At 40.3% G+C, this 12,776-nt stretch overlaps 2 protein-coding genes and 1 pseudogene across 5 annotated transcripts; all 3 read left to right on the forward strand.

The window, feature by feature from the left end:
- Positions 1–361: 361 nt before the first annotated feature.
- Positions 362–6,397, forward strand: LOC130136202 (mitogen-activated protein kinase 15-like). The gene is made up of 10 exons (XM_056306361.1): positions 362–630; positions 1,791–2,199; positions 2,346–2,473; positions 2,588–2,647; positions 3,014–3,163; positions 3,284–3,439; positions 3,516–3,727; positions 5,161–5,262; positions 5,366–5,514; positions 5,633–6,397. Exons 1-10 carry the CDS (start codon positions 607–609, stop codon positions 5,923–5,925), a joined length of 1,683 nt encoding a protein of 560 aa, XP_056162336.1. The 5' UTR covers positions 362–606; the 3' UTR covers positions 5,926–6,397.
- Positions 6,398–6,564: 167 nt separating this feature from the next.
- Positions 6,565–8,286, forward strand: LOC130136178 (tetrapyrrole-binding protein, chloroplastic-like; annotated as a pseudogene).
- Positions 8,287–9,459: 1,173 nt separating this feature from the next.
- Positions 9,460–12,296, forward strand: LOC115693446 (guanylate kinase 2, chloroplastic/mitochondrial). 4 transcript variants are annotated; one of them, XM_056306304.1, is made up of 3 exons: positions 9,460–9,617; positions 10,605–10,662; positions 10,807–12,296. In XM_056306304.1, exon 3 carries the CDS (start codon positions 10,898–10,900, stop codon positions 11,618–11,620), a length of 723 nt encoding a protein of 240 aa, XP_056162279.1. In that variant the 5' UTR covers positions 9,460–9,617; positions 10,605–10,662; positions 10,807–10,897; the 3' UTR covers positions 11,621–12,296. The 4 variants fall into 4 exon arrangements, with proteins under 4 accessions (XP_056162279.1, XP_056162278.1, XP_030476299.2 ...); XM_056306303.1 differs by having other exon boundaries at positions 10,612–10,662; XM_030620439.2 differs by having other exon boundaries at positions 10,605–12,296.
- Positions 12,297–12,776: the final 480 nt, after the last annotated feature.

The raw sequence follows: 12,776 nt of genomic DNA on the forward strand, positions 1-12,776 counted from the left end.
AAGAAACAGAGCATTTTCCATCCATTCTTGTGGCACTTCTTGCTCGTTGATGATGGCACCAGCAACTGCTTGAAACTTTTTGAGAGCGGGTTAGAGATCTCCTGCGCCAGCCTCAGATCCTCCGAAGTGGGTTCTCCTTCTTTCGGCTTTTGGTCCCGAGGATTTCCCCATCGAGAGAGAGCAGGGAGATTGGTTCAAGAAACGTTTGATCCGGGGGAACTGTCTTGTCGCAAAGCTTTGCGTTTTTAGTCGCCCTCCGCCAGGACTTGGCCGCACTATCATGTCTCTTTTGCCTTTTCTATCTTGAGTGGATTCCCCCGACTCCATTGCTCGGAATAAAAATAAAATACCCCCACTAAAAATTCCCTTGTGTCGAGCCTGTTGGAAAGTTGCTGTCCTCGTGCCTCCTTTGTCCCCGAGCGCCGTTGAGTTCGAGATTGAAACGTTTGTCTGTTGTTTTTCCACTTGGAAGTTCGAGGTTTTCTGTACCCTTTTGGGGAATTTTTGTGGTGGGTTTCGAGGTGGAGTCCGATCACTGGTGTGCAAGGATTTGGCTCGCGGGTCGTCTTGAGAGGGGAGAGGTTTGTTTGATGCGCTGTTGCTGAGATGCAGCCTGATCAGCGGAAAAAGGTGGGATTTCCCAACATGCATATATGATTACGTGTTTCGTGTTTCGGATGTTGGTTTTCGTGGAAATCCAAGTTCGTCGAGTAAATGTCGTATGGCGGATCGGAAGGGGTCTTTCTGTTTCGATCCAATGTTGAGAGTTGGTCTCTGAATTTTTCTGCGGTCTATCTTTACTGGGCTTTTTTGGGTTCTGTGGTGAGCATAATGCTTAGATGACCGTGTGGGACAGAACGGTTTGTCATGTTCATTTCTCTCGGCTTCTCTGCCATTTGCTTTAAACGCCCCTGTTGCATCCTGGGTCCCACTGGGCGCGTTTGGATTGATGGTTTGGATGTAACTTGTCTTTCTTCTTCGGGATGTGAAATTGGATCAAGAACCGTTACTTCTCCTCGCAAATCCAATTCTCTTGGCACGTAGTTTGCAGACTGTGTTGCATATCCAAAGTCAACTAACTGGCTCTTCTCTCTTGAATCAATGGGAATTAGATGACCCCGTGTGGATTTGAATGCTTGGTCTCAAGCAAAATTTCGCTGCCAGAAGAATGATTTCTTGTGGGCGTCTTCGTTTCTGTCGTATAGTTCTAGAAGTTCCCTTCTGAGATATCAGAGTGTATGCGGCTTGAGAATTAGATACAGGATCATGTACCTTTTGTGCGGTGGAAAGTTTGATCTTTTCCGAGTCTCGTTTGTTATTTTTGTGCAATTGCCGTGGTCATGGTCTGCCTCCGTTACACAAAAAATGCGGTTTCCTTTCTCCAAAATCGTCTTTGCTATAAAGCAATAGATGCCTTCCCTATTCTACCCATCTGAGTCAAGTTCAAGGATAAAAGTTTCTGAATATGTGATTGGGATGGCGGAACATATGGCTCATAAATGCTAGTTGCAAGATTGTAATGTAGATTTCCATTTTTCAACCTTCGACATAAGGCGACAAGTGTTTCCATCTCTAGATCCATGGACGTAGAACTTTCTCTAATTCTTGTGGATGGTTTTAATTTTAAGTGTCATACATTCTCATGTTGCTTATGCTATCTATCAGCTGAATGTGAGAGTTCGTGGCACGAGTCATTGTTTTTTGTGGGATTTTTGCACTTCATTTGAATTTATAAGTCATAATCAGAATATTGTGTTCACAAACTTCTATTTTTTCATGTGGCGATGTAGTCATCTGCAGATGTAGATTTTTTCACGGAATATGGTGAAGGGAGCAGGTATAAAATAGAGGAAGTCATTGGTAAAGGTAGCTATGGTGTTGTTTGCTCTGCATACGATACACATGTGGGTGAAAAAGTCGCCATCAAAAAGATCAACGATATATTTGAACATGTCTCTGATGCCACCCGCATCCTCCGTGAAATCAAGCTTCTTAGGCTCTTGCGCCATCCGGACATTGTGGAGATTAAGCATATCCTATTACCTCCATCCAGGAGGGAATTTAAGGACATCTATGTTGTGTTCGAGCTGATGGAGTCTGATCTACACCAGGTTATCAAGGCAAATGATGATTTAACACCTGAGCATTACCAATTCTTTCTGTACCAGCTTCTTCGAGGACTCAAGTACATTCATACAGGTCTGAACTTTGTGCATTGAGATTCATTATCTTGTCTTATGTAAAATAGATTAAGATCTCGACACCTAATCAAACTTGTTGCATTAAAAGATACTGAATTTACAATGATAATTATCGATCTGATATGTTACCAACTGTTTATCCAGCAAATGTGTTTCACCGGGATCTGAAACCCAAAAATATCTTAGCAAATGCTGACTGTAAACTCAAGATTTGTGACTTCGGCCTCGCTAGAGTAGCTTTTAATGATACCCCAACGGCCATCTTTTGGACGGTAACTATTTTGCCAATTTGAATTTTCATTTCTATCCAATTGTGAAATTTTCGCTGTTTTGCTGGGATAATGACGCCTTACTATGATTTAACTACTTGAATTCTCCCTGCGCAGGACTATGTTGCCACACGATGGTACAGGGCTCCTGAATTATGTGGTTCCTTCTTTTCAAAGGTGCAAGAATTAACTCTTGCTCATTTGTTATGATATTCTTCACTGTTTGCTGTTTTTCAGAAGCTTTGGAAACCTTGATCCACCTGCTGAAACCAAGATCTTTGTTTTCTTGTTGTTGATTCTTGAGCACTAGTCACACACCTAAAAAAATTTTCTTTTACTGTACACTACCCTGATGTCTTTCCATTTTTTTCTTTTACTTTGGCAATTCCACTCAGAGAATACCTGCATATGACACATTGATATATATGTCATAGCTGACAACTCATGCTCCTTTGCTGCCATGTCACAGCTTCTATCCATAGTAGTCTGTTCCATGTGCAGTGTTTATTTCATGTGTGCTAAGTAATATCTGTTCTGTTTCAGTATACACCAGCCATAGATATTTGGAGTATAGGCTGCATCTTCGCAGAGCTTTTGACTGGAAAGCCCCTTTTCCCTGGGAAAAATGTAGTCCACCAGTTAGATTTGATAACCGATCTATTGGGAACACCTTCAGCCGAAGCCATTGCCAGGGTCAGTTTTTTCAGGAAATATGCTTGTTAATGATGCCTTTCTTTCATTAGACTCAATCTGGTTTGCATGTTTACCCTTAGTGTCTCTCCCTTTGATGAATTGTTGACTTTATATGAACAGGTACGCAATGAAAAAGCCCGTAGATATTTGAGTAGCATGAGAAAGAAAAGACCTATACCTTTCTCACAGAAGTTTCCCAATGCAGATCCACTTGCACTCCGTTTGTTAGAAAGAATGTTGGCATTTGAACCCAAGGATCGTCCAAATGCTGAAGAAGTGAGTTTATCTCTGTTTGTTAACCTTGCTTATAGTATTAATTCCTTGACTGATACCATGTGCTGGCTGGGAGTAGGCTCTTGCTGATCCCTATTTTAAGGGCTTGGCCAAGGTAGAGAGAGAACCTTCTGCTCAACCTGTGACAAAGATGGAGTTTGAGTTTGAAAGGCGGAGAATAACAAAAGAAGATGTGAGAGAGCTGATATACAGAGAGATACTAGAGTATCATCCGAAGATGTTGAAGGAGTTCTTGGAAGGATCTGAGCCAACGGGTTTCATGTATCCAAGGTAATGAATAAATGCTCCAGTTCATTCAATTCAGTGAGAAAGACTTTAATTTGCATGAATGGTTGTCATGTTTCTATTGCCTGTTCTTCACAACCTTTGGGGTTATATTCTTTCCCTAAGCATATCTTCAGTTTGATATGTAGCCTAGTGCTCGATTTTGGCATTACTCTGGTTTGTTGGCCAATAGGATTGATTAATATTATTTTCATGTTGAGTTAGTAAGCTTATGTCTGTTAAGGCCCCAGGTGGCCAGAGGCTTAGAGCTTTAGCTGTAACTTTTTGGCTTAGCTATGTCTTTTCATTTTATTTGCTACTTTTGGTAACGTAGTCTTTGAAAGCTTTAATTTCTAGTCTTTTTTGGCATTTCTTCCAAAAGGAATAGAAGTATAGACGAGCCTTGGTTTTTTGGGCTCATTTTGTACATTGGTTTGCACACCCATGGTGCCCTATACTTGAACCTTTTACCTATCAAAGAAAAAAAGAAAGAATAGAAGTATAGGCGAACATGTTAAATCTCTACACTTCACCTTAAAGGACAAGTTCCCACTTTCCATAATTATTATCACTAGAAGGTCAATAGGTGGCAGTGGTTTTCTTTGTTCTGTGTGTAGAGGATGGGAGAATGAGGGGAATAGTTTCTGGTTCTACTTTTTACTCCTCTCTTGTTCTAGTTTCTAACTGGCTTTTGATGTTAAAAAGTATGCTGGATCATATTCTTAAAGCCATGGGTAGAAGTGGAGCTAAAAGCTTCATAAATTATGCTACAATTTGGGTTATTCTGGAATAATAATGGATGTCATTAGAATCGGAAGTTTGACACATTTTGAATATATAATGGATTTTGTTAACGAGTGTTTCTAAGGCACTTGTTAAGCTAAGCAATTACATTGTTTTTCTTGTGTTATGTGGAATCATTCTTTTGAAAATTGAAATTTCCTGGCTAAGCATTCTTAATTAGTGGCCTGGGGGCACTCATTGACAAAACCCTTTCATATAAGAGATTTTGTTTTGTGAAGCGCATATGTTCATTTGATCCAAGGTCATTGTGTTTGAGAAATCTCAATATATTTATAGGGAAAAGAATCTTACTTTTTCTTCTCTTATGCTTGGGATGATGGATGAAGAACCTAAACTGTTTCATGTATGCTTGCTCTCCAAATCTTTTGTACTGGAGACCTAGGTTACATACATACTCATCTTGTTTTTGCAGCATTTGGTTTAGTGATATTGATCTCATTTTTGGAAGTTTAATGCTTCACGAATTGCTACGAAGTACAATATTTTTTCCACTCATTACACAAGCTGCTGATGGGCAATAAATATTGTTCCACTACCAATTCATGCAACGAAACAAAGCCTCTTGTTACAGTTTTCGGAGTATATCTTTCTTGCATGAATTTCCTCGAGAGTTGAGGCAAACAATTTTTGTGCAGTGCTGTTGATCATTTCAAGAAGCAATTTGCTTTCCTTGAGGAGCATTATGTGAAGGGTTCTAACGCTCCCCCACCCGAAAGACAGCATGCTTCACTGCCTAGGTATATTTTCTAGTTCACTTTGGTATAATTCATTTTCTTGATAATAATATCTTATGGGCTTTTCCTTTCACATTTTGGGACTCACAAAGTTACGTAACTGCAGGCCATGCGTTCTGTACTCTGATTCAGTGCAGAGCTCAAATGAGGTGTCGGAAGATCTGGCCAAATGTTCCATCAAAGAAACTGATAAGTCTCTTACTGAGAGGAACTCTACAATCCCGATGTCAAGGCTTCCTCTTCAAGTCCCTCAAAGTATATTTCCCGCAACTTATTTCTTTCCGTCATCCCCACTTTGGGCTATGCTACTTCTGTCAATAGTGTGGAAAACAGGTGTTTGCTTGTGATCGTTTCTTAATATTTTTCGCTGCAGGTGGAGCTGCAAGGCCGGGGAAAGTCGTCGGCTCTGTGTTGCGCTACAACTGTGGGGCAGCTGCAGCAGCGACTACGGAGGCGGTCGAGCAAAGGAGGACGGTAAGGAATCCCGCGATTGCAGCTCAACATACTTCTACGGGCTCTTCGTATTCAAGAAGGAATCCAGGTTGTAAGAGCGAGAGAGCTGAAGAGGAAGGTATTGGAATTCCCAATGGCGTGCAGCCTAAGCCTCAGTATATGCCGAGGAAGGTCGCTGCCGCTCACGGTGGGCCCGGAAACAATTGGTACTGAATGGGAGACCAGTACTGGTGCTTTCCGGGACAAACACATTACGCTTGTCCGGCTTCATGCTGGCTCATCGTATCTCGGTCGGGCCAACACATTGACTAGAATCTCAAGATTAACATGCCACTGTCATTATTTATCAGATACAGCTAATAGTGCGCGGGGGAGATCAGAATCTGCTTCTGCTGATAAACTACTGATTGCAGGTGACGGCGCAATGCGGGTGGTATAAGCAAAAATTATGATCACGCTCTCCTCGGAAACCGGCGAAGTAATGGAGGAGTCCGAGGTGAATTTATTTGGACTTCGTTTTGCTGATTTCTTCTCGGGGACAGATTTCTATTTCCAGATGGGACTGTGGTATTTGTTATTTGTACATTGTTTTGTAACTTCCGGAATAAGGACCCGCGAATCGGGCTGCTTTCAATGACAGATTTTGTATTCGGAGTAAAAATGAAGTATCATTAGCTTACCTGAAGTTATGGGAATGTTGCCGTGAAGGCACTGATTGGGTCGGTTTTCACTCGTTGTTGTACCATAAAAGACCAGATGAGTGACGCTATGCTAACATTGCGACCGATTCAACTGCGGGTCTGAAACCTGTCCCTGGCCACCGGAAGAAGCTGATGCGTAAAGAGCGGAGAAATGGCCGAAGGGATATGTCTCATGAGGGTTCTCTCTGTTCTACATTCCTTTGCAGGATGTAGCTCTCTGACTAAAAAAGTCGTCTCTAGAGTCTTAGAAGTCAGTGCTGGAGTATGGAGTTCAGTATTTTTTTTCTCAAAAGAAGTTTCCATTCGTAACCAAAATGATAAATGAAATAATCTATTGAAAATCTTAGAAAGCATCCCAACAAAACAATCCCATAAAGACGCAAAAGAAATCAAAATCCAGAAATCAAGGTCTATCATCAGAGCATGGTCAGCAGAGTTAAGTATGTGCTTGTCTTGAAAAGATATGTGACTGCATCTAAGTAAAAGACTTAGTGGCTGATATCGAATCACACGTCATTATTTGTGACAAGCACACGCTGGGATCTCCTTTTGTAGCTATGGTTTTGCATCTCCTTTTGTAGCTATGGTTTTGCCTGTCGGCGGTGTGCTTAGATTTAGTTTTCCCAACACCATTGTCCAAGAGAGGCAAACAAGCTAGCAGATTGACTGGTTAAGGCACTGAAAGAACTCGCCCCCTAATTAGCTTTCTTATTGCCGAAACCTATGTTGGATATTTTAGTTTGTGATTCTAAGAATGCGTATGATAACCATTATGTTTCTCTGTTTTTCTATTTTTCTGTTCCCTTAAACAGGTTTGGAACAGAAATCCGTTCGGTAACACAATTTCATTTTTTTTTATTTTTGGGACAAATTTTTAACTCAATAATAATAAGTTTTAAACAGAAATAAGAAGTGTAAATTTTATATTTCTCTATTTATGAGAAATAAAAACTCTCTCCTCCCACTCACTTTCCATCACCACCACCACCTTTTCTCTCTCCCCTACCTCGCCCTCCCCCTCCTCATCCGCTACCGATGCTACCACCTCCACCACCCACTCCCCCTCCTCCACTTCCCTCGACCTCCCTGAGTGCCACTTTGCCACTAAGGACTTCTGGCAAGCCGACAAGGAGACTCGCCACCTTCTCATTGCCCCGGCCGACAACGCTGCCATCAAGCGCGACTGTGTCTTCTTCTTCAAGGTCCAATTCATCGCTACAGCCGACCTCAAGGCAATCAACAACCTATGGCATCACCACAGTAATGACCACTTTGGATACATCATCTAGAAAAGGCTGTGTGACAAGGCCAAGAGGTGGACATGGAGGTTGAGCAGTACAATTACAGGTCAATCCCAACTGAGTTCATGTGGGAGCTTAAGGAGAACACTTCAGGGAGTCACTTCCCACTCACCAGAGGGATTTAGTTGCTCAATAGCATCCTCACTCACCCTACTTTCACTGACATAGATCATGAAGAAGCAGGAGAAGAAGAAGAGACACAAGAACAAACTGATTCGGCAATCAAGAATGGCAGGATGTTCAACGGATTGAAGGACAAGAATGCCTCCTCAAAGCCATAACCCAAAAGGTTGTTCAAACCAGACTATAATAGAATTGTTCAACCGTAGACATTCTTTACTTAGGAATGTCATGAAGAGATCATTTGCAACATTAAATAATTGCTTCTTCATTTTGAGACACATATCTTCATTTACAATTCGAAAACAAGCACATATTGTATTGCATGTTGTGCTATCCATAATTACATACGTGATCAAGATAGAAGGGATAAGGATTTTTCCGGAGTGCCCGTTTGAACCAAAACAAGATGAGGTTACAAAAGATACATTGATTAAGAGAACAGAAATTTTGTATCATTATATTTGCGTTCTCTTCTCTAATGGTGTAGTTATAAACATTTCAATTTTTTCCTAAATTTGGGTGAAATTTTAATGTAGTCATTTTGATCAATTTTCGCCGAAAATCACTAATATGGTAATCATGGGCTTTTCTCTGCAGCATACTGCCATGTCAGTAATTTTTTACCAAAATTAGCCCAAATGACTATATTGAAATTTCGCGCAAAGGTTTATGACTAAATTAATAAAATTGGAAAGTTTATGACTAAATAGGCGTCCGCACAATAGATTTCAAACTTTTTGTAAAATTGCCCCAATAAAAAATTGTATTGAATAAAAAAGTATATGTTTAAGAAAACGGTTGAGTTTAATATGTATTTTCTAAATGGGTGACTGCAAATAAAAAATCACTATTTTAATTTGTTTTCCATTAGTTGAATGAGGTCAATTGCTCTAATTTAAGATAGAGAAAATGACATGAATAGTTCTTGAACTTTGATTCAATATTATACATGAATTTTTAATTTGTTCGATATGTTTCCTAAACTATGAATAAATGTAATTCTTAGATAATATTAAAATCTTCAACGTCGTTCTTTCACTAATTTGAGATAATGAAATCTGCTAATTTAGCTTCCAATTTGTTGAGTTTGAATGGTGGAAAATAAAAAAAGGTTACACATGAATTATTAAAGTAAGTTATTCATCTCAAATCAAGATATAATACACGGGAAATAATAATGGACACGTTGATGCCTTGATTTTTTCTCCTTTTTTAAAGTAGATAGATAAGAAGGTGTATGTTGATTCATCATTTTTAATGATCCAGCTCATTATATAATAATTAACGTCATAAATTAACGTCTAATTTGTCATTTTGAGCAATTGAAAAGACTACATGATTCAGGAATCACACTGAAAAATTAAAAGTTCAGGGACGACACGATGTTGCACATCGAGTCAAATTTCAAGGACTATACCATAATCTCAATATCGCATTTCAGATCTTAAAATTTGCTTTCGAACTTTATTAAATAACAGAAAAAATAATTTTACAATTTTCAGTGCACTGATTATATTCGCGGCATCTAAAATTAATGTTAAAGAAACGGAATATTTTCATTCAATAATGAAACCCACATTTATGGAAAAAAAAATCCCGAAGCAAAGAATAATTCCGACTTTATTTTCACCACATGCAAAGCATTTTTTCACCGAATAGCTTCTTCATCTTCTTGCTTCGGCTTCGCTACATAAAGCAAATCTCTCTACCATGGCGAGACACGCTCGAATCGCCCGGAGAAATCCATGACACTCGGTATCGAATTCCCATCTTCCGCCTGGTGAGTGCAATCTTTTCCCCTTCCTCGCTTCCTTTGCTAATCGTCAAGTGTTGGGTCTTGAGTTTCGGCGTAGATGGTGTTCGTCTCGTGCTGTTCTTGGTGATTCCGGCTCCGTTTTGCGTTGCCCGGGATCGGAAATGGGCCTCCTTTTCTGGGTTTTTGTTTCCATTGGGTCGATGGATTTCGTGGGTACGAATCGAACTTGTGCTTCGCTTGTGCGGAACCATCGTTTTCTTTGTGTCCCTTTTACCCTTTTCTTGTTTCCTTCTTCGCGGGGAAGATCCGTCCGAGGAAAAGTTTCGGGTTCTTGAATGCTTCTGCTTTTAGCATTTTTCGACTTTCTTGATCTGCGGTTTTCGTTTCTTGACGCCATTTGTGATAATGCCCGAGTTTCTGGTGGGTTAAAGTGTTGCGGTTTCGATAATGCTAATCTGAGCATCGAGCTGGTGTTAACTGGGTCTCGCTTGAGCACTGGAAGTAGCGGGTTGCGACTTCCACTCAATGCACACAACCTGTTTGATGGATGGTCTAATATAAAAAGAAGCAGTTTTTCTTATCTAAACTTAGGTGCTCTTAGTGCTGCTTCAGTTTCATTCTCCATGTCTAGGCAATAAAATCTTTGATAGATCTAAAGACAAAAGATTATTTTGGAGTACTGCTTTAATTTTATTATGCATATCTAGGCTTAAATTGTTGAATGGTGTACCATCAAAAGATTAGATAGTAAACCTTATTTTAAAATTTTGAGGATACCCATACCCATAGGTGTATTATTGGTTATTTGGTTCTAATTGATGTATACTGATTATGTGATGCTATCAGCATTTCATTCCTACTGTATCTAATATTGGCCAGGCAAGATAATTGATCTGCAATAGATAATTGATAATTCCTTGGTTATGTGTCTATTGTCACAGTGTACCATTGCTAACTATCCTATTAGCATCATAGAATGCATCTGCTTGATTTTTGTATTGGATTCTGGAGTCTGCAGGTGAGACACTGGAACATGGCGTTCATCTGCCCCGGAGTATAAGTTGCATCAGTTAGAAATTTCTGTTCTTTACATCGATATTATCGAACGTCTTCTTCCAATGATTTTTCGGAGACTTTGCCTTTCTATTGCCCATTCTGACCTCCATTTGCCAACCTTTCACAAAAGAATTGGGTGCCAATTTACTTCTACCAGGTCAAGTCCGACTTTTTTCTCTCGGAATTGTTATAAGCCAACATCTCAGAAACTCTCTGTGGCTCCTCGTTTTGTTTCGTCGAATTGCGAAATGGGTGATGCACGAAGACCCCCTGCTGTACCCATTCCATCGCTTGACAAAGCTGATAAGAACGAATTGCTAAGAGCCCTTGAAGCCTCAGTGGGTTCTTCATTTAGTCTTGAACCATTGCGCCCTGTTCCAAAACCTTTGATTATTGTCATTAGTGGACCAAGTGGAGTGGGCAAAGACGCAGTCATTAAAAGACTGAGGGAAGTTAGAGACAGTCTCCATTTTGTTGTTACTGCGACTAGCCGGCCAATGCGACCAGGTGAAGTTGATGGGAGGGATTATTACTTTGTCACTAAAGAGGAGTTTCTCTCCATGGTTGAAAAGGATGAACTACTGGAGTATGCTTTAGTGTATGGTGACTATAAGGGTGTTCCAAAGCAGCAAATACGTGAGTACATGGCAAAGGGGTACGATATCGTGTTGAGGGTGGACATACAAGGGGCAGAAACCTTGAGGAGGGTTCTTGGGCAGTCTGCAGTTTTTATATTTCTGGTTGCAGAGAGCGAACTGGCACTTGTTCAGCGGTTGATTGGTCGGAAGACGGAGACTAAAGAATCGCTTCTTGTCAGAATAGCGACGGCACGTGAGGAGGTCAGACATATTAATAAATTTGATTATGTTGTTGTGAATGAAGAAGGACAGCTGGAGAATGCTGTGAAATTGGTGGAGTCCATCATTGATGCCGAGAAAGCTAAAGTTAAACAAAAGGCTGCTGTGATATAGGGAACATAGATTAACTTCATTTTCAAAGAATGTGCATTTGTTACTGCGAGCTTAAAAAGCCCTGGTCTTTCTTATCAAGGCATTCATCTGCTGTTTGGCAGTTAGCTTATGGGAGCTTTTATGGAGACATCTGTGATTTATTTAATAAAAGAAGATGCAGAAGGTTGATAAGCTTTCATTTGAGTTTCATTATTCTCCTTTGACTCTTTGAGATTCTCAAGGAAGTTGCAGGATGGAATCTTACACGTAGAACAGGCCAAGCTTTTTTTTTTCAGCTGATGTAATACATGGAAAAAAAGGCATCTATGTCGTAAAATCATGCATATCTGCAGTTTTGAACGGTGTGATTAGTCAATGAAGAGCATGAGAATAAGAAAAAAATCATCATGATGAACTCCTAAATAATTGTGGAAGTTATTGAAGAGCCTCCATATCCAACATCTTTCTTGGCTTCCTCAGGGCACAGCATCAATGAGCTACTGTTGCTAAATCTGAATCTCTTTACTTATGGTTAGCTTTCTTTCTCCCCTAGTTCTTCCCTATTATGTTTGCGGGAGCAGCAAGATTTTCGTAGTTAGCTGGAAAGCAGTCTGTAACACGTACGATTATTGCTTGGTCCTTTGAGACGTTTGATGTCCTGTTCGCGGTCATGTCCAATGTATTGCTTATTGCATTTGCTTGCTGTTCATCTTATTTTTTGCTTTGCGTTTGTTTTGCATCAACCATCTTCTCCTTGACATGATATATGATGATGGGTTTCGTTTCGTCTTTTTGGTTTGGTTATCTCTTTTATCCCCAAAGCTTTGGGGTATCCCATGATATAAACCCGGGTCTCCTCCCTGTCACCCAATGCCCACGCTACTGGGGCATTTGCCTGGTGGACGATCTAAGGTGACTGTGTTGGTCATGCAATTTGAGGTTTTACATTTGTCCAAGTTGCAAGGCTTATTTGAATTTAGACTGGTGACATTGTGGCAGCGTGCTCAACCAGTTAGCTCATCCATCATATAAGCGTTGCCTCAATGTTAAACAAGACAAGGGTTGTCAGTTGGGACGGGAGAATGTGAGTTACTTCTGTGCCAGGAACTCTTACCTGATAACTTTTTGGTCATGTTTGTTTTTGTCGACCGGTATGTTTTGGGTTTAGATTTTCAAT

The sequence above is a fragment of the Syzygium oleosum genome, unplaced genomic scaffold (genome assembly GCF_021117445.2).
Source record: "Syzygium oleosum isolate NSW1041296 unplaced genomic scaffold, Sole_v2.1 Sole_v2.43, whole genome shotgun sequence".
NCBI lineage: Eukaryota > Viridiplantae > Streptophyta > Magnoliopsida > Myrtales > Myrtaceae > Syzygium > Syzygium oleosum.

Coding starts and splice junctions, on each gene's coding strand:
- LOC130136202 (XM_056306361.1), top strand. CDS start 607: ATGCAGCCTGATCAGCGGAAAAAG. Junction 631..1,790: donor AGCCTGATCAGCGGAAAAAG/GTGGGATTTCCC, acceptor GTGGCGATGTAG/TCATCTGCAGATGTAGATTT. Junction 5,263..5,365: donor CAGCATGCTTCACTGCCTAG/GTATATTTTCTA, acceptor ACGTAACTGCAG/GCCATGCGTTCTGTACTCTG.
- LOC115693446 (XM_030620439.2), top strand. CDS start 10,712: ATGATTTTTCGGAGACTTTGCCTTTCTATTGCCCATTCTGACCTCCAT.